The sequence below is a fragment of the Onychomys torridus genome, chromosome 1, assembly GCF_903995425.1.
Source record: "Onychomys torridus chromosome 1, mOncTor1.1, whole genome shotgun sequence".
Classification (NCBI taxonomy): domain Eukaryota; kingdom Metazoa; phylum Chordata; class Mammalia; order Rodentia; family Cricetidae; genus Onychomys; species Onychomys torridus.
In genome coordinates this window covers 17,078,362-17,095,504 of record NC_050443.1, presented here as the reverse complement: position 1 = coordinate 17,095,504, position 17,143 = coordinate 17,078,362, and the positions used below count along the sequence as shown (strand labels likewise).

Sequence of the window (17,143 nt, the reverse complement as noted above, 5' to 3'; positions counted from 1 at the left end):
GCACAAGGCCTCGAGAGTAGGCAGTGGAACAGGCCTTCCACAAGTGGCTAAGCAGCCTGGTTCTCAAGATGGAGAACTTGCCCCTCCACTCTCCAGGTGTCTCACTTGCAAGGTGAGTGTGGGAGCATTCTCCCTTTGGTACAGGGAGACCAGAGGCCCAGAGGGAAAGCCCAGGCTGCTCCCTGGGGGCACTCTAAGGCTCAGAGCTAAATTGAGGCCAGGGCTCCACCCTCACTCACTTCCTCCCAAGGGAGGTGGAGATGGCAGGATGGGGCCGGCTGCACCAGGTGACTGACCACGTCCACCTGGACACCAAGATTTATCAAGGCTCAAAAGGGAAGACAGACAGGACACCCCCAGCTCAGAGATCCCTTGTGCGAGAGCCCTGGCAATCCCCACTCTGGCCCAGATGCAGACTCCAAGCCTGTTGTGTGAGCTAGAAAACCACTTTATTTGTTCTGGGGAGTTGTCCAGATCCCTTAGAACTTCTGGAACTGCTTCTTGGTGCCAGCAGCCTTGGTGACCTTGAGCACATTGAAGCGTACTGTTTTGCTCAGGGGCCTGCACTCTCCCACAGTGACGATGTCGCCGATCTGCACATCCCTGTGGGATTAGAGGAAGGTGTTCAGAAGGGCCTCCCCAGCAATCCCTTTATCCCCACTGACAGGCTTGAGGGTGCTTACCCTGGCTCCACCCACTCAAGGTGTTGCCAAGAGTAACACAAACTGCCATTGCATTCTCCCACTAGCAGTGGCTTCCCTTGCCTGCTTCTCCCCAGCAGCCTACATACACCCAGACTCTGAACCAGGACGCTCCACTTCCCCAAAGTCATTCCTTCCTGACACAGGAGCCTTCTCCAGCCCAGCCAGTGACTCCGCCTTGTGTCAGCTTGACCTAGGCTATGGGAGAACTGTGTTCACCTGAAGCAGGGGGACAGGTGCACGGACATGTTCTTGTGGCGCTTCTCAAAGCGATTGTACTTCCGGATGTAATGGAGATAGTCCCTGCGGATGACAATGGTCCTCTGCATCTTCATCTTGGTCACGACACCTGGGGGAAGTGGATAGGAAGGGTTAGCGGCCAAGAGTAATTCAGACCGCTGGAAAAAGCTGTTGAGAGGGCTCCCAAGAAGGTCCTTCTCTGACATCAGCTTTGCCAACTGGCTGTCTCAGCAGTGCCTGGGGCTGTCTGAAGACCATCGTGAAAACAGACATCATGTGCCAGCAGTCCTGGATTCAGGAACCCAAGACCACACTTAACTTCTCACTCACCAGACAGGATCCGACCTCGGATGGAGACATTACCAGTGAAGGGGCATTTCTTGTCTATGTAGGTGCCCTCGATGGCCTGAAAGGATAAGGAAGTGCGGCTTAGACTACCATTCCTAAATAGTACCAAGAATTTAGCCTCAGCTGGGCGGTGGTGGCACACACCTTTAATCCCAGCACTTGGGAGGCAGAGGCAGGCACCAAAGCTACACAGAGAAACCCTGTCTCGAAAAAAAAAACCCTAAAGATTGTATGTAGCCTCACATCCAGACTACAATTCCCAGGAGCCCGAGGGTCAGCCACTGAGAAAAGGCTTGCTCCCACACATGCAGAAACACACAAGTCTCGTCTGTTGGAGGGTCCTGTACCTCCTTGGGCGTCTTGAAGCCTAGACCGATGTTTTTGTAGTACCGCGGGAGTTTTTCCTTGCCGGTTTCTCCAAGCAGAACACGCTTCTTGTTTTGAAAGATTGTGGGCTGCTTTTGGTAAGCTCGTTCCGTCTGTAGGGGTTAAGAGGAGTTTGGTGAAGTTACAGGTTAACTTTCTAGCTTAGACACGTTTTTTCTAGGTCCTAACACGTTTCGCGGCTTCTTCCTGCCTTGGACCAGCATGGTTTTCCAAATCACACAAGATCACCCACTCAGGACTCAGTGGGCGACCTAGGGGCCAGACTGCGTCCAAGTGCGCCTGCGTCACGGCTTTACTAGTGACCCGAGGCCGGGCTCCGTCTCCGCGTGGGAACCGCTAAGGCAGCCCCGTGTTCCGCCCCGACCTCCGGGCCCCGATGCCGCGCGGGACCCCAGTACTAAAACCCAGGGCTCCGGGGAGGCACGCGCAGGCGCCCTCAACGAGAACGTTAGGAACGGGATCCACCCGCAGCTCGAACCTGAATGTCCGCCATCTTCCCGGCAGCCGGAGAAAGGGAGGAGGGACCACCGCCGCTCGCCTTATGGACGGCGCGAGGGCTGGGGCGGAAGTGACGCACGGACCCGCCCTTTACGGATTCGGGAGGCACTTCCGGAACAGAGCACGCGACTCCGGGACTGTCCGTACGCCGCCGTAATGTGGAGGACTAGCGGGGCCGGAAACAGCTTATCATCTCGCGACATCTCAGGCGGCTTTCCAAGGCGCATCCTGTGGTATCGCGAGAGCCGCAGCGGGCGGGCGCGTCTCCGGGAATCGCGCGCAGCTGGAGTTTGGGACCCGCCGGGCGGGTTCCGTTTCCGCAGACGCCGTGGGCCGCGGTGTGGTCGGTGTTACACGCTGACGTGAAGGAGGGGCGTGTAACGTGTGGTGGGGAGGGCCCGGCCTTCTCAGGAAGTAGGCAGTTCGGGAGAGGGACTCCTGCCCTCTGCTTCCTTCCCGAATCATGACTACCTGGGTTAACTCTAAGTACACGTCCATCAGCCACCCATCCATCAGCCACCCATCCATCATCCATCCATCCATCATACATACATATATACATCATACACACGTACATACATCATACATACGTACGTACATACACACACCATCCATACATCATACATACATATATACATCATACATACATATATACATCATACATACATACATACATTACATACGCGGCTTACGGCTAGTGTTGGCTAGCACCGCTTCTGTAATCGAATGGTTTTTTTTTGTTGTTTGTTTTTCGAGACAGGGTTTCTCTCTGTAGCTTTGGAGCCTGTCCTGGACTAGCTCTGTAGACCAGGCTGGCCTCGAACTCAGAGATCCGCCTGGCTCTGCCTCCCCAGTGCTGGGACCACAGGCGTGCGCCTGCGCCGCCTGGCTTTTGTTTTTATGGCAGGGTCTCTGTCGCGTCTCTTCTTGAGACTATGCCCCTACCTCAGACTACCAAGTAGCTGGAACTACAGGTGTTTCAGTCAGGCAGTTACCAAGTTTATCTGCTTGTTTGGACAGGGTCAGTACTGTCACGGCTGTCCTGAGGGGGGCCAGCTGGAGTAAATCTCCCCTCCTGGCTAAGTGTGTGACCTCAGATAACCACTCCTCTCTCAGATGGAGGGACCACAATTGATTAGCAATCTTAGTTGAAGGTGTGGCTCAGGGAACCATCCATGTGTGGACTCACTACAGTTCTAAAGACCCTCTAGGGCCTCCAGGCTTGACAGCAGCCTGGTCTACAGAGTGGGTCCCAGGACAGCCAGGCTACAGAGAAACTCTCCAAAAGGCGTTTTCAATTCTCGTGAGGATCCTGGTCATAGCAGAGCTTAAGGATGACGGGACTCTTACTACCATGAAAAACGAGGCACCGTTTAAATTTTTGAGACAGGGTTTCTCTAGTTCTGGTGCCTGTCCTGGAGCTCACACTGTAGACCAGGCTAGCCTGAGATTCCCCTAGTTCTGCCTCCCAAGTGCTGGGATTAAGGGTGTGAGCCACCACCACCACCACCCAGCTTCGTGTTTTAGTATCTGGTGCACGCTGGTAGGAGTGTATGGGATTCTGGTGAGGGCTACATGAGCGTTGAATCCTCTGGAGCCCCCAAACTTAAGGCACCCTGGAAAATTGATCGTTATTCCTCCAACCCATAATCCCTTCATGATAGAGGGACTATAGTCACCCTCGCGGACCTTCTTTCCAGGCTCATACTGGCTGACCAAACTCACTATTTTCTGTAGCCTTTATCCTCGGCTCAACTCATTTGGGGGATTCTGAATTCCTGGGAGAATCCCACACTTTGCAGTTGAATTAAAATGAAAAACCACTTCAGGTAGGATCTGAGATGTACCTGCACCTTTTGAGCAACAGAATCACCTGGCCCATGGTGCCTTCAATAAAAAGGGCAGACCATGAATTTAGCGCAGCTCAGTGTCACCTGAGCTTTTATTCCTTTGATGGTGCCCTGCTGCCCCTGCCTACACAGCAGACACAGCGCAAAGACAGTTTCTTTAATATTCAAATAATTTATTTGCACAAGAACCCTGCAGCAGGAAAATGAGAGTGCTTTCTGATCAGGCTTGGGAAGGAGCAAAGGCCTTCAGAGTGCACAGGTAAGCCGCAGCCCAGGTGTGTGCCCCATTCGTTCTCAGCTGCAGAATATGGATGGCACTGGGTCTGAGGGGCAGGCAGAGCAGCCTTAGGTAACACTGCCATCTCTTCAGAAACACTTTAGCCCAAGCAATTCAACTGCAAGGGTCATTCCTTTTATCAAACTCACCAAGCAGGCACTAAGCACTTACAGCTGTTTAGTAAGTACCCTCTCCCACAGGAGTCTGACCAAAGCACCTGACCCCACTCCCCTGGTCGGCGGGAGGAAGAGCAGACCAGGCAGGCATGAAGCAAATAGTCTTTATTGGGCTCACACCAGGAGTCCATTGGTCTTGAGGACCTCTGTGAACTTGCTGATTTTCTTCTCCACGTTCTTTTCTGCCTGTTTCCGTAGCCTCTGTGGGGTAAAAAGACCAGTGGGAGTTGAGTGGTTGCTTCTCTCCCAGGACTACCCTCTTACACCCTGGGGTGCACAGGTCCTGTCCTCACCAAGAGCTGCTTCTTTTTCCGATAGTGGATCTTGGCCTTTTCCTTCCGTTTCTCCTCCAGAGTGGCTGTTACTGCCTGGTACTTCCACCCGACCTCATGAGCCAGACGTCCCAGGTAAGCAAACTGCAGGGGCACAAGGCTGTAAGGACATGGAAGGTGCCCCAGCAGCACAGGGTGAGCTAGAGGACCCTAGAGATCTATGAAAGGACACACCCCCACACGGGATCCCCTCCTGGCATCAGTTGAGCCTGTGGCATTATCGGCACTGCCCACCTTTGGGCATCCGCAGACCATCGTGAGAAAGAAAACCATCACTTGCCAGGCTTGAGGTCCCAATTCCACACTCTACAACCCGGAGCTTACCTTTCTGGTAGGCTTCAGCCGCACAACCTTGAGGGCGGCAGGGACCACCATCCGTTTTTTCTGTTAGAGAAGGAGAAGGGCTCAGAGACCTGCTGTGAACGACACCTGGGAAGGAGGCTGGTGGGGCAGGCGTCTCAGCCAGTGGAGTTTTCATGAGGCTCAAACAATGTAGGTAATAGTAGAACATCACAGACGCTGGATGCATAGAGGCTGTGAGGCTAGGCTTGCACAGCTCACCTTGTCATAGGGTGGAGGGATCCCATCCAACACCTTGAGGCGTTCCAGGGCAGCCTGGCCTCGCTTGGTCTTGTGGGGCAGCATGCCTATGCGAAGAATAGCAGGTCTCCTTTTCAGGGGGGAGCTAAAAATTCCCCTCAGCCCAGAGCAGGGAGACCAGTCAGCCTCAGATGGTAGTGCATGTAGTTGTCTCATAGTTGGGAAACTCGAACAAGAGTGGGAGATATCCTCATCATAGGCTGCCATATTCCCCACCTTCCCCATGTCACCCACAGGCCCAGCTCACCTCGCACAGTGCGCCAAAAAATGCGGCTCGGGGCTCGGAAGTGGTAGGGGCCTCGAGAGGGGTTGGTGTTCATCCGCTTTCGGAGAAATGCCAGGTACTTTACTGTCAAGAAGAAAGTGGATGAGGCCTCCTCAGTCCCAGAAACATCTAAGGACCTGTTTGTCCCGGGTTCCAGTCACTGCCCCACCTGGAGACCACCCCAGGCCCTGACTCACACTTGTTTCTGTAGAAATTCCCAGAAATGTTGATGCCCTCACAGCGCACAACCACCACCTTCCGTCCTAGAGAGAACATGGGTTGTGGAGTCAGGAGAGCCACACGGCCCGGATGGAAAGCAAAACTGCTCCAAAATCACTTCTGCTCTAGGGGGCCAGAGCAAGGAGGGCTGGCAAGTCTCAGAGCGGTGCATGGGTTGATCTCACAGTCGCGAGACTCAAACGAAAGATGGTGATTATTGCTCATCACTGACTCCCAGACAAACAGCAGGGAAACGCTGAATGAAACTTACCCAGCAGTACCTGCTTGGCCACAATGGCCGCCAGGCGGCCCAGAAGATGGCCTCGGCCGTCCAGCACTAGAACCTGTGGGAGACACAAAGGTTTAGGAAGCAATCTGGCTCTCCCCACCCCAAGTCACCAAGCACTCGAGCGCTTTTCCCACAGGGCACAACAAACCGAGAGGCTAAGGCAGGCCCAGCAGAGGTAAGTGAGAAGTCTTCGAATGTCTGCAGTATTGCAGCACTCGGAAAAGTTCTGACGCCTTGAAATTCTCCTAACAGACCTTCACCATGTCACCCACCAAGCCTCAAACTGCTGGATAGCTGGGATGTACTGGCTCACGTGCGAACACCCTGCACAAAATTCTGTACTAAGACTTAAATTACTTGCTCAAAAGGAACAGGAGCCATCTTATAAACAGTGAGAAGCAAAACATTAATGCTGTATACATAGACCCCAAAAGTACATATATAAAAAAAAGGTTGTCTAGTTTGTAATTCTGGAAAGCGGTGAAGAACACTCCGACTCTCAGACATGGTGGCTGCCATGTGCCTGTAAACCAGCCCAAACTACAGGGCATAGTCACACAGAAACCCACTCCACAACTATCCTCCCTTCCCACTATTCATAGAGGTAAGTTTGTTAGGTTCCTAGAGATCCTCCACTTATTTAAGGGCAAAAACGTCCCACAGACAGCATCATTTACTACAGACTGCTCCAGCAGCAACTTCCCGTGAAAGCATCTCAAAGTAACAGAAAAGGTGCAATTCCTGACCAGCCTCAAAACCACGATGCTTCTGCCTCACACTACAGAATAGCCGATTTTACATGGCTGTCTCGAGTTAAGCCCGTAACACTGGAGGACTTTGGAAACACTAGGCGAGACTACATGTTACAGTACCAGAAGCAACAGGGAAGCAGCACCCCAGAGTCCTCCATTTCCGCAGTTCCCCATCCTAGAACCACATGGGCGCACAAACCCAGCAACGAGCGGCCCCAAGCTTCCCGCGCCCCAGGTGCCTGCGATGAGGGCTGTAAAAGTGCTTTCCGGGTCCCGTCCCCGGGAAACGCGCCGCACTCCCGTCGCCCATACCTACGACGTCCGCGGCACGCTATGCCCACGTTTCACACTGCCCTCGCGCCAAAGCGTCTCTACTGTCCTTAACTGCCGTCCTTCAGTCCCACCGCACACGCGGAGTGGAGCGGGCGCCCCATTCCGCTCCCGCCTGGGCCCACCCGACCCCCACACCGCCCGGCGCGCGCAGAGCCCGACCTGCCCCTCCGCCATCTTCGGCAGCCGCCTGGGAAAGGAGGAGGTCTTGGCGCAGGGTTTCTTATCCCTTGCTGCAGGGGCGGAGGAAGTGACGCAGGCTGGGCCGAACCGAAGGAATTCTGTCTTCTCATTGGTCGAAGCCGTCTGCGTGCGCACACTGGAAGGCGGGCCATCTTTATATTGGCCAATCAAAGTATCGTTTGAGCTGGGCCTGGGAGGCCATGACTGTGCGGGGCGAGAGGTCACGTGGGTCCCTAGGCGGCTTCAGCGGGACAAGGCCGTCCTGCCCCGGCGGCCATATTTTGGAGGGAGTGCACCTCTCCATTGATATATAGGCAGTGTGGAGCGCCATTACTCTCAAGTAATGACGGTTGCAGAACGCGTGGTGGCCATGAGGGGGCGAGCGTAAGCCCCAGCCTGCTCGTCTGCGTTTGCATTGGAAGTATAGCGGTTTGCGTCCCCCCTTCAACCTCAAGGTGTGCAAGACAACTGCTGGCCTTCTGAGTCCAAGAGTTTGGCTACCCAACAGGTGGAGGTAGTTGTCCAGGACGGAAGAGCTGGGCAAGGAAGGACTTTAGGTTCCTGAGCCGCACCCGCATCAGCTGTGCGTCATGTGAGATTCCCCCTTCCAGAGAACAAGCCCAACAAGTAAACTGGGTAGTCTGTGAATCGTTTTCTCTAGAGAACCTCCCCAAACGCTCCAGCACTTGGCGGCCATGGTCTTGGGGTATCAGGGATCCAGGGAGCATTTCTCAGTGCTGATCCTGGGCCATTGGAGGCCTCAGAAAACAAACAGAACCTTTTGTCGTTGGTTTTGGCTTTTGACATAGTTCTGCAATCCAGGCTGGCCTTAAAAACTTGAGATCTGCCAGGCGGTGGTGGCACGCCTGTAATCCCAGCACTCGGGAGGCAGAGGCAGGCGGATCTCTGTGAGTTCGGGGCCAGCCTGGTCTACAGAGTGAGATCCAGGAAAGGCACCAAAACTACACAGAGAAACCCTGTCTCACAAAACAAAACAAAACAAAAACAAAAGCAAACCAAAAAACCCTTGAGATCCTGCCTCAGCTTCTGGAGAGCTGGGATTACATCACCAAGCACTGCAAAACCAAGATCCTGAAACCTAAAACAGCCTGTCCACAGATAGGTCCAGAAGAACTGGCAAAACCATTTATATCCAAGTTCATGGGGGCAAAGACTTTGTACAGAGTGGGGTGAGTAGGGCTTTTGCTGGTTTGTGATGTTGACTTCATCCTAGGGAGAGAGCTGGAGGGGCAGTGAGGTCCAAGAGGAGGCCAGCCTCCATGCAACTTTCCCTGTGTCCAGGGTGTACAACGTCTGTCATGTGACTCCTGCTTGGCCTCAGTATCCTCCTCTGTAAAACCGGATCATCAATGGTCTGTCTGAGGACTGTACTCTATCCCTTTTCAGGAAAGCTGGCTACCAGTGAGCTACACCCTCCCCTCCTCCCCCCCGTCCTTCCCTGACTCCACCCCATTTAGGTTAGCCTGGAATTTCTATGTACTAGCAGATAACCCAGAATCCTGACCCTTCTGCCTCTTCTCCAGGGTACAGAGACCTTGCTCCACAAAAATCTCCCAGTTTTTTCTTTTTCTTTTTTCTTTGTTTTTTCGAGACAGGGTTTCTCTGTGTAGTTTTGGAGGCTGTCGTGGATCTCACTCTGTAGACCTGGCTGGCCTCGAACTCATGGAGATCCGCCTGGCTCTGCCTCCCGAGTGCTGGGATTAAAGGCATATGCCACCACCACCCGGCTTGTTTGTTTGTTTTTGTTTTTCCAAAGGGAGTCTTACAGCCAGGCATGGTGACACACACCTTTCATCCTATCATTGAGGGAGAGGCAGGTGGATCTCTTGAGTTTCAAGCCAGCCTGGTCTACACAGCAAGTTCCAAGTCAGATGGGGATACATGAGACCCTGTTTCAAAACCAACCAACCAGCCAACAAACAAAACAAAACAAATCCTGGCCCTCAAACTGGCTTAAGGGATAAAAGGCCACTGCCACCAAGCCTGCCAACCTGAGTCCGTCCCTGGGACGCACCTGGTAGAAGGAGAGAACCGGCTCCTGCAAGTGTCCTCTGGTACACAGGCACCATGGCACACTCATGCCCCCACCACGTGTAATTATTTTCAAGTCTTATTTATTTTGGGGAGGGTTTTTAAAAAGGGGAATTGCCATCTAGTATGATAGTACACATCTGTGATTCCAGCACTCCAAACGTAGAGGGATGGATTACCCACGAGTTCCAGGCCATCTGAGCTACATAGAGACCATCTCAGAAAACAATAAATACATAGAGTTGGGATTACAGACATGTGACACTATGTCTGATAAATGTGTGTTTCAGAAACAAGCCCAGAAGTGGGAAACTACAACATGTAGCGACTATCCCAAGTGCTCCAGTGACGGTGACAGCAGCAGAGGGAACCCAGAGCCTTCCTTGTACAAGGGCCCTGTCACTGGGCTCCAGGCCCACCCCAACATTGCCACTTTCATTGTTCTTTGAGGCGGATCTCACTCAGTGGCCCAGGCTGGCCTCGAAGCTTCGACCCCTCTGCCTCAGCCTCTGGAATACTAAGATTACAGGCACGCAGCACCGTACCCAGCAGTAGCTCTTTATTTTAAGGAGCTGGGGTGACAGAGGCAACCACACAGGGCTGCAGTGTCCCTCTCTCTTTCTTCAAGTCAGCATCCTCCAGCTTCAGCATTCCAGTTCAGAAGCACTGGATTACCGATGTCCATCACCATGCCTGGACATTGTGTCCTCTGGGCAGGGGATGTAGCTCAGTAGCACAGTATTTGCCTAGCTTGTTCCTTGTTTTGGTTCCCAACTCTAGCACCGAGAAAACAAAGAAAAAAGAAAAAGAAAAGCCTGGTTGTATATAACATGCCTACAGGCCCAGCTATCGGGAAGGCTGGGACAGGAAGATTCATCGAAGTGTTCAAAGTCAGTTTGAGCAACATAGTGAGACCTCATCTGCAAAGAAATAAGTGTCACTGAATTGCGTTTTTTTGTTTGTTTGTTTGTTTGTTTATTTGAGACAGGAGACAAGGGTTCACTGTGTATCTCACCATGTAGCCCAGGGTAGCCAGACCCTGCAGCAACCGTCCTGCTCTGGCCTCTCAAGTGCTGGGATTACAGGTATAAACCTCCGTGAGAGGCCTTGTGAGTGTGAAGCATACAACGAATTCTAAAACAGGGGTACCTGCAGGGGGAGTCTGCCTTCTTCCCACACCAGACCCTCCCCACAGCCTGCCATGGTGGCAGCTTCGGAAACCCCTGAGCTTTGCCACACTGGAAGCTTATGAAAGCTGCTCTTCCCCTGACACACCACTCCCTGAACCCCTGCCCCTCCAATGAGACAGAGTGAGCCCCCCCCCATCTTGGACTGACTCTCTACCCCCAAGCCTGGCCATTCCACGCTCCAGTATAAGTGGAAGACTCACCGAGATGAGCCCCTGGCTGAGTCAACGCCGTACAAGTGTCATATCCTAGGGATGGGAGGTGAGGGGCACCTGAGGCCCCAGCAAGGTCAGCCACCTGCCGCCCTCACCCCTTACCACCCACTCCCTCCAACTGCCCTGTGCTCGGGGCTCACCCCAGGCCGGAGCACCGTCCTCCTTCGAGCCCTTTGCCAGCGAAGGCCCCAGGCAGCGGCCAGGAGCACAAGAGTGAGAGGCAGCAGCAGCAGCAAGAGCTGGCTGGACGGGGGCTCTGGAAGCTCCGTGCCTTCTAGGGCACCAGGACTCCTTGGGGGCAGCAGGGTAGACAAGTCTGGGGAGAGAGCAGAACCAGGTCACTGAGGGACCCGCCAGAGCAGACCCTAAAGTCCTGGAGGACCGTGGATGACAGCGCATGAGGGACCACAGACAACCAAAAACGTGGGTGGGGTAGGCCAGGCAGCACACGCCTTTAACCAGCATTCCAGAGGCAAAAGCAGATGGAGCTCTGTGAAGGAGGCTAGCCTGGTCTACATAGTGGGCTCCAGGGCAGCTCAGGTATAGCTCTGATTCCAGGAGCTACCAATCCAATACTCTCTTCTGCGCACACGTGCACGTGCACACACACACACACACACACACACACTCTCTCTCTCTCTCTCTCTCTCAAATAAATAAATAAATAAATAAATAAATAAATAAATAAAATATTGTTTTTAAAGTATGAGCCTGGCTGGGTATGATGGCCCATATTTTCTATTTTGTTGTTGTTTGGGTTTTTTTTTGGGGGGGGGTGTTGAGACAGGGTTTCTCTGTGTAGCTTTGTGCCTTTCCTGTAGACCAGGCTGGTCTTGAACTCACAAAGATCCACCTGATTCTGCCTGAGTGCTGGGATTAAAGGTGTGCCCCACCACCACCTGGTGCTATTTGTTTTTGTTTTGAGACAGGGCTTCTCTGTGTAGCCCTGGCTGTCCTGGAACTCATTCTGCAGACCAGGCTGGCCTCACCTTTAATCCCACCACTCAGGAGACAGAGGCACAAGGATCTCAGCCTTATCTACATAGAAAGTTACAGACAGGCAGGACTACATAGAGAGACCCTGTCTCAAAATTAAACAAAACAAACAAAAAATAAGAAAGAAAAAATTATTGTTACCCAGAAACCTATGGCTCACTCAGTTTCTCTTCTTAGTAGACAGGACTGCCCCTAGACAAACAGACTGGAAGTTCTGTCTTCTCAAAGACAGGTAAACAGAGGTCACAAAAGCCATGTCCATCCCTCCCTGAGCACCTATTGCAGTTAATGGTTGCTAGGCAGGAAGAGACATTTTCTTCAGTAGTGTAGTAGCCACTGGTGAGGCGCCCTGTAAACAACTTCCCAGGCATGGGTCCTGTAGTGAACCAACTTCATTGGCTTTAAAAAGAGAAGAGGAGACAGTGGGCTGTGGCACATGCCTATAATCCCAGCACTCGAGGCAGAGGCAAGTGGATCTCTGTGAGTTCAAGGCTAGCCTGGTCTACAGAGTGAGTTCCAGGAAAGGTACTAAAACTACACAGAGAAACCTTGTCTCGAAAAAACAAAAACAAAACAAAAAAACAACAACTTATGAAGCCAGATGTGGTGGCTTCACACTTATAAGCCCAGCACTCAGGACAGGACAGGCAGGAGGATTGCTCTGAGTTCAAGGCTAGCCTGGCCTAAATAATGAGACCCTATCTCAAAATAAGAGAAAATGGGCTGGAGAGACGGCTCAGCAGTTAAGAGCACTGGTTTCAGTTCCCAGCATTCACAACTATCTGTTAACTCCAGTTCCAGGGGATCTAACGGCCTCTTCTGGCCTCTCTCAGCACCAGACACAGTCAGTGTACTTACAGCATGTAGGTTAAAAACACTCATACACATAAAAAGAAAGAAATCTTAAATTTAAAAAAAGAAGAAGAAGCAGCAGCCAGGCAGTGGTGGCGAACGCCTTTGATCCCAGCACTTGGGAGGCAGAGGCAAGTGGATCTCTATGAGTTCGAGGCCAGCCTGGGCTACAGAGTGAGATCCAGGACAGGCGCCAACACTACATAGGGAAACCCTGTCTCGAAAAAAAGAAAAAAAGAAAAAAAAAAAAAGGAGAAAAAAGAAAGGAGAAAGAACTTGTCTCAAGTTTCAGCTAGCACTATTCGTATATCCAAACCTGGAAACACCCTAGCTGCCCGTCAACTGGAGACTGGATTAGAAGATGTGGTCCATATACACAGTGGAGGACTACTCAGCAGAGAAAAACAATGACAGCATGAAGTTTGCAGGCAAATGGATGGAACTAGAAAATATCATCCTGAGTGAGGTAACCCAAACCCAGAAGGACAAACATGGTATGTACCCACTCATAAGTGGATTCTAGATAGAAAGCAAGGAACAATCCAGACTGCAACCCACAGAACCAGGGAGGCTATATATATGGCAGGGGGGGCCCTAGGATGACTGTGGCTTATAATAAGTTTTGGATTTACTCAATTACTGGGCAAGCCTCAATGAAACATTTCACTATTAGGATAAGAATTTATACTGTATCAAGCTGATAATAGAAAAATAAATTAATTAATTAAAAAAAAGTCTCAGCTATCGGAAGCAGAAGCCTCTAGGATACACAGTAAACAGGACTGTGGGCTGTGATCCGGGTGGCAGTGGGGATGCTGGGCTCCGGTGCTGCTGTTACCTGGCTGACACCGCACCTCCAGGCACCGAGAGAAATTCTGGCAGGCCTTCCCCATACAGGATTTCAGAGCCAACAGCTGCATGCAGGTGTCCTGCAGGAGGTGGGAGATGTTGGTCTGGACGAAGTGAAGACATTCTGGGAGAGGCTGGGAGGAGGGAGGGGTAGGTCATCACCATGTCATACCAGTGTCTCCACCAACCTAGGGCCCTGACCTGCAGGTCAGAGCCAGTGGGCACAGGTCTCAAAGATTTCAGGGTTCTACAGTTGTTAAGGGAGAGAACCCCGTAGCCACGGCCTTCTCCACCTACTGAGGCACAGACCCAGTCACAGGATCCCCAGGTGACCTTAGGGCTTGGAGGTTCCAGCTCTACTTCTGTGGTATGCCCTGGGCAAAAGAACACCGACCCTCCCCGCCCCACAAGACCTAGCAGAGCGCATCTACTTCAAGGCCTGGGAGGGACTTGGTTCTTCTCGTTTGTTACCAAGTTCCAGTGCTAACCTGGAAGGTACATGACCTGACAAAATGTATCTCCGTGTTGACAGCCTCCAGCAGCTCCAGCATTTCAGTCCCTGCCACAGTCTTCAACTGCTCCACCCAGCGCTGGGCCAGGAAGAGGCTCCACAAAGCCTTGCAGTGTTTCTCCTGCAGACCAAGAGCCCAGTTCAAGTCACAGGGAGGGGATGTCGGGGTGCGCGTGCGGGGTGCTACCATATGACTAACGGGTAGGCCGGGCCAGAAGGTTGCGGGAGGGTGGGCGGGTGATGGCTGAGCGAGGGCGGGGCTCGGTGGCTGAAGGGGATGGGCGTGGCCAGGCGCCTAAGGTAGGTTGGGCGGGGTCCTGAGTGAGGTGGGGCCTTGCCAGACCAGGGCTGAGCCTGCCAATCGTGTGACGCGGGACAGGCCCAGGGACCAAGGCAGAGAAGTGGCAGGGGTGCAGGTCTGAGACCCCTGATGGGAGGGAGATGAACAGCGAGGCCAGTCTGGAGAGCTTGAGGGAGTGGTGGGCCAGACTTCTGAAAGCCTGAGCTGGAAGGCCTGGGTCTGGGCAGCGGGCGGGCCCGGGTCTAGATGCCCAGTCTGAGGGAAGGGGAGGCGGCCCACAGCCTTGTCCCTCAAGGGCAGCACATCTCCAGTCTGGTTCCCACCTCCATCCCAGGGCCTTCCCGACTGTGACTCACGTCCTGAAGGTTGATGGCCACCGTGACCGGGTAATCTTTAAGCAGGTAGTCAGTCTGTGGGAGAAAACAAGGTGAGGCCTGACTGAAAGCAGGGGACAAGTTATAGAGTCGGAGGAGTTGGAAGCAGACCCTGAGACAAGGAGACACAGACACGGAGAAAAGAAGACAGGACCCAGAGAGAGAGGAAGGGGCAAGAGACAGCAGGAAAAAGACCCACCGGGGACAGAGAGGAACATGGACCCAGACATTGAGAGAGACCTGGAGAAACAGATACAAACATAGTACAGGAACTCAGAGAGGGAGGGAGGGAGGGAGGGACAGAGAGAGACAGAGACCCAGAGAGACAGAGACCCAAGAGAGACCCAGAGAGAGACAGTGACAGAGAGAGACAGAGACAGAGACCCAGAGAGAGACAGAGACAGAGACCCAGAGAGAGACAGAGACAGAGACTCAGAGAGAGACAGAGACAGAGACCCAGAGAGAAAGAGACAGTGACAGAGACCCAGGAACGAGACCCCACAGAGCCAGAGACTGTGAGAGGCAGGGAGAGGTGTGGGTAGGACCCAGCACGGTGGCCTGGCCTGGGTGGGAGCCGCCTCACCAGCCTTTGGATCCTCATGTTGAAGTTGGAGGAGATAGGATTGTGGTTGAAGTAGCAGTCGGGGGTCCCCCACAGGCAAGGACTCAGCAGCAACAGCAGCAGCAGCAGGGAAGACTACAGGAAGGCGGTGTCAGCGACTGACTCCATGCAGGGGCTGACTCCCTGAATCCTGCTTCCTTCCTTAACTGGCTGTCATCTTCCCTGTCTCTGCCTGTCCTGCACCTTGGCTGGTGTGACAAGCCTGAGTCCTTATTTCTCCATCTCATCGGCCTCTTTCTTCTGACCCTGTCCTGGGTCTCTCTCCCTGCCTCCATCCCTTACCCATCTCCCTTCTCCGCCCTGCTCCATCATCCCTCAGGTATACGCACATTTGGGCTCCAGGCTGGCACCAGCACTGTCATCTCGGCTGGAGACCCCTCATGCCTGTGGCAGGGTCTTGGAAGGGACAGAAGGGCAGGCCTCGCACCCTGCAGCCCCTTGTCTGCTGGCCCCTGTACCCCTCCGCCCCGTCCTGCCGCCCTTGATGTGGGCACGTTTCCGCCTCCTGCTCCCTCGGGCTTCCTGCATGAACCCCAGTTACAGTGAAAAGTCATCTTCCCTTCTAAGAAACCCGTCCCCAGAATCCTCCCCAGGCCCCCACCCTGCTCCCTCGGCCCGGGAGTGGGGACCCTGGGACCGCCCCTTGGGGACCTGGAAAGCCATTCACCCCACGCACCAGGCTTGCCCCAGCTGGGTGTGGAAAGACCAAGCTGGGTGACAGCCAGAGTCTGAAAGTGAAAGGAAACTTTGGGGTAGACTGTGCAAGGGGTGTGTTCGTGCCCAGGCGGGACGCGCCACCTAGTGGTGACAAGTGGCGCGGCCACAGGCTTCAGCTAGGACAGTGGACGGACAGCGGACAGGGTGAACCAGCTCCCAAAGGATATAGAATCTGACCAGCGCCCATCAATCACATCAGCGGCCACCATACTGGCCTCGCCTCTACCATCTCCCACGAAGAATGTCACCGTGGCCTCCCTTCTGAGTTCCCTGCTTCCTAGCCCCCCAACTGCTTCCAGGGGACAGAATTGGTGAACCTGTCAGCTGAGTCCCTCCAGTCTCTGGGTGGGGGTTAGGGTGTGTGTGGGGGGTGATAGTGCAGACCGATAACACCAGCTACCAAGGAGCCTGAGGCAGGAGGACTGAAGATCGGAGGCTGGCCTGGGCAATTTACTAAGACCCTGTCTCAGAAAGTAAAAAGAGGAACAGATTCACAGCTCAGTTGGTGAGCAGCTGCCTAGAACCCAACAGGGAGTGGCAGAGTACTTGCCTGGCATGCTCCAGACCCTTGACTTAATCCATAGTCCCTGCCTCACCCCTCCAAAAAGTGGCCACATAGGTCTGCAGTATTTGACCCTGTGCTAGACGACCCTTTCCCTGTTCACCCCATGCTATGTTCCTTTCCAACACTAGCCATCTTTGGTGTGTCTGAGGTGGGTAGACACTTTATTTTTTCTTGTTTTTTGAGACGGGGTTTCTCTGCGTAGCTTTGGAACCTTTCTTAGAACTCACTCTGCAGCCTAGGCTGGCCTCGAACTCACAGAGATCCACCTGCCTCTGCTTCCCCAGTGCTGGGATCAAAGGTGTGCGATGCCGCCACCCAGCTGAGGTAGGTATACTCTCAGCCCAAGGCCTTGGCACTGGCTGTTTCCTCAGCATGTGGAATACCCTTCCCTCCAGTCCCTATGTCCTCCCCCATCTCATTGAAGTATTTGCTTAAACACACTAGGCAGAGGCATC

At 53.4% G+C, this 17,143-nt stretch overlaps 3 protein-coding genes and 5 non-coding genes across 16 annotated transcripts; all 8 read right to left on the bottom strand.

The window, feature by feature from the left end:
- Positions 1-430: 430 nt before the first annotated feature.
- On the bottom strand, positions 431-2,244 carry Rps11 (ribosomal protein S11). Its single transcript, XM_036195471.1, has 5 exons — positions 2,155-2,244; positions 1,637-1,768; positions 1,272-1,347; positions 921-1,050; positions 431-603 (listed from the first exon to the last, which is right to left on the bottom strand). Exons 1-5 carry the CDS (start codon positions 2,167-2,169, stop codon positions 480-482), a joined length of 477 nt encoding a protein of 158 aa, XP_036051364.1. The 5' UTR covers positions 2,170-2,244; the 3' UTR covers positions 431-479.
- Positions 1,138-1,222, bottom strand: LOC118576921. The gene has a single exon (XR_004944113.1). It is a non-coding gene; the product is annotated as a small nucleolar RNA SNORD35 (small nucleolar RNA).
- Positions 2,245-4,567: 2,323 nt separating the features above from the next.
- On the bottom strand, positions 4,568-7,505 carry Rpl13a (ribosomal protein L13a). The gene is made up of 8 exons (XM_036189291.1): positions 7,427-7,505; positions 6,165-6,237; positions 5,872-5,937; positions 5,657-5,758; positions 5,371-5,456; positions 5,134-5,193; positions 4,771-4,893; positions 4,568-4,678 (listed from the first exon to the last, which is right to left on the bottom strand). The coding sequence occupies exons 1-8, from the start codon at positions 7,439-7,441 to the stop codon at positions 4,592-4,594; spliced, it is 612 nt and encodes a 203-aa protein (XP_036045184.1). The 5' UTR covers positions 7,442-7,505; the 3' UTR covers positions 4,568-4,591.
- On the bottom strand, positions 5,000-5,090 carry LOC118576920. The gene has a single exon (XR_004944112.1). It is a non-coding gene; the product is annotated as a small nucleolar RNA SNORD35 (small nucleolar RNA).
- Positions 5,261-5,330, bottom strand: LOC118576908. The gene has a single exon (XR_004944104.1). It is a non-coding gene; the product is annotated as a small nucleolar RNA SNORD34 (small nucleolar RNA).
- LOC118576906 lies at positions 5,531-5,613 on the bottom strand. The gene has a single exon (XR_004944102.1). It is a non-coding gene; the product is annotated as a small nucleolar RNA Z195/SNORD33/SNORD32 family (small nucleolar RNA).
- LOC118576907 lies at positions 6,046-6,128 on the bottom strand. The gene has a single exon (XR_004944103.1). It is a non-coding gene; the product is annotated as a small nucleolar RNA Z195/SNORD33/SNORD32 family (small nucleolar RNA).
- Positions 7,506-9,748: 2,243 nt separating the features above from the next.
- On the bottom strand, positions 9,749-16,407 carry Flt3lg (fms related receptor tyrosine kinase 3 ligand). Of its 9 annotated transcripts, none has more exons than XM_036196541.1 (8): positions 15,736-16,407; positions 15,368-15,481; positions 14,767-14,820; positions 14,087-14,230; positions 13,588-13,732; positions 11,042-11,217; positions 10,890-10,934; positions 9,749-10,275 (listed from the first exon to the last, which is right to left on the bottom strand). In XM_036196541.1, exons 1-7 carry the CDS (start codon positions 15,958-15,960, stop codon positions 10,911-10,913), a joined length of 882 nt encoding a protein of 293 aa, XP_036052434.1. In that variant the 5' UTR covers positions 15,961-16,407; the 3' UTR covers positions 9,749-10,275; positions 10,890-10,910. The 9 variants fall into 9 exon arrangements, 8 of the variants coding, with proteins under 8 accessions (XP_036052434.1, XP_036052481.1, XP_036052491.1 ...); XM_036196598.1 differs by having other exon boundaries at positions 10,247-10,275; positions 10,890-10,958; XM_036196532.1 differs by lacking the exon at positions 9,749-10,275 and adding an exon at positions 10,550-10,572 and having other exon boundaries at positions 10,890-10,958.
- Positions 16,408-17,143: the final 736 nt, after the last annotated feature.

Bases quoted from the DNA above. Each gene is read 5' to 3' on its own strand.
- Rps11 (XM_036195471.1), bottom strand. The intron at 1,348-1,636 runs GTACAGGACCCT...TTATCCTTTCAG, and splicing joins GCTTCAAGACGCCCAAGGAG to GCCATCGAGGGCACCTACAT. The intron at 1,051-1,271 runs GTGAGTGAGAAG...CACTTCCCCCAG, and splicing joins CCGAGGTCGGATCCTGTCTG to GTGTCGTGACCAAGATGAAG.
- Rpl13a (XM_036189291.1), bottom strand. The intron at 5,759-5,871 runs GTGAGTCAGGGC...TCTTCTTGACAG, and splicing joins GAATTTCTACAGAAACAAGT to TAAAGTACCTGGCATTTCTC. The intron at 4,679-4,770 runs GTGAGGACAGGA...TTTACCCCACAG, and splicing joins GGAAAAAGAAGCAGCTCTTG to AGGCTACGGAAACAGGCAGA.
- Flt3lg (XM_036196575.1), bottom strand. From the start codon at position 15,960: ATGACTTTTCACTGTAACTGGGGTTCATGCAGGAAGCCCGAGGGAGCA. The intron at 14,821-15,367 runs GTGAGGCGGCTC...TTTCTCCCACAG, and splicing joins ACATGAGGATCCAAAGGCTG to ACTGACTACCTGCTTAAAGA. The intron at 14,231-14,766 runs GTGAGTCACAGT...CTTGGTCTGCAG, and splicing joins TGGCCATCAACCTTCAGGAC to GAGAAACACTGCAAGGCTTT.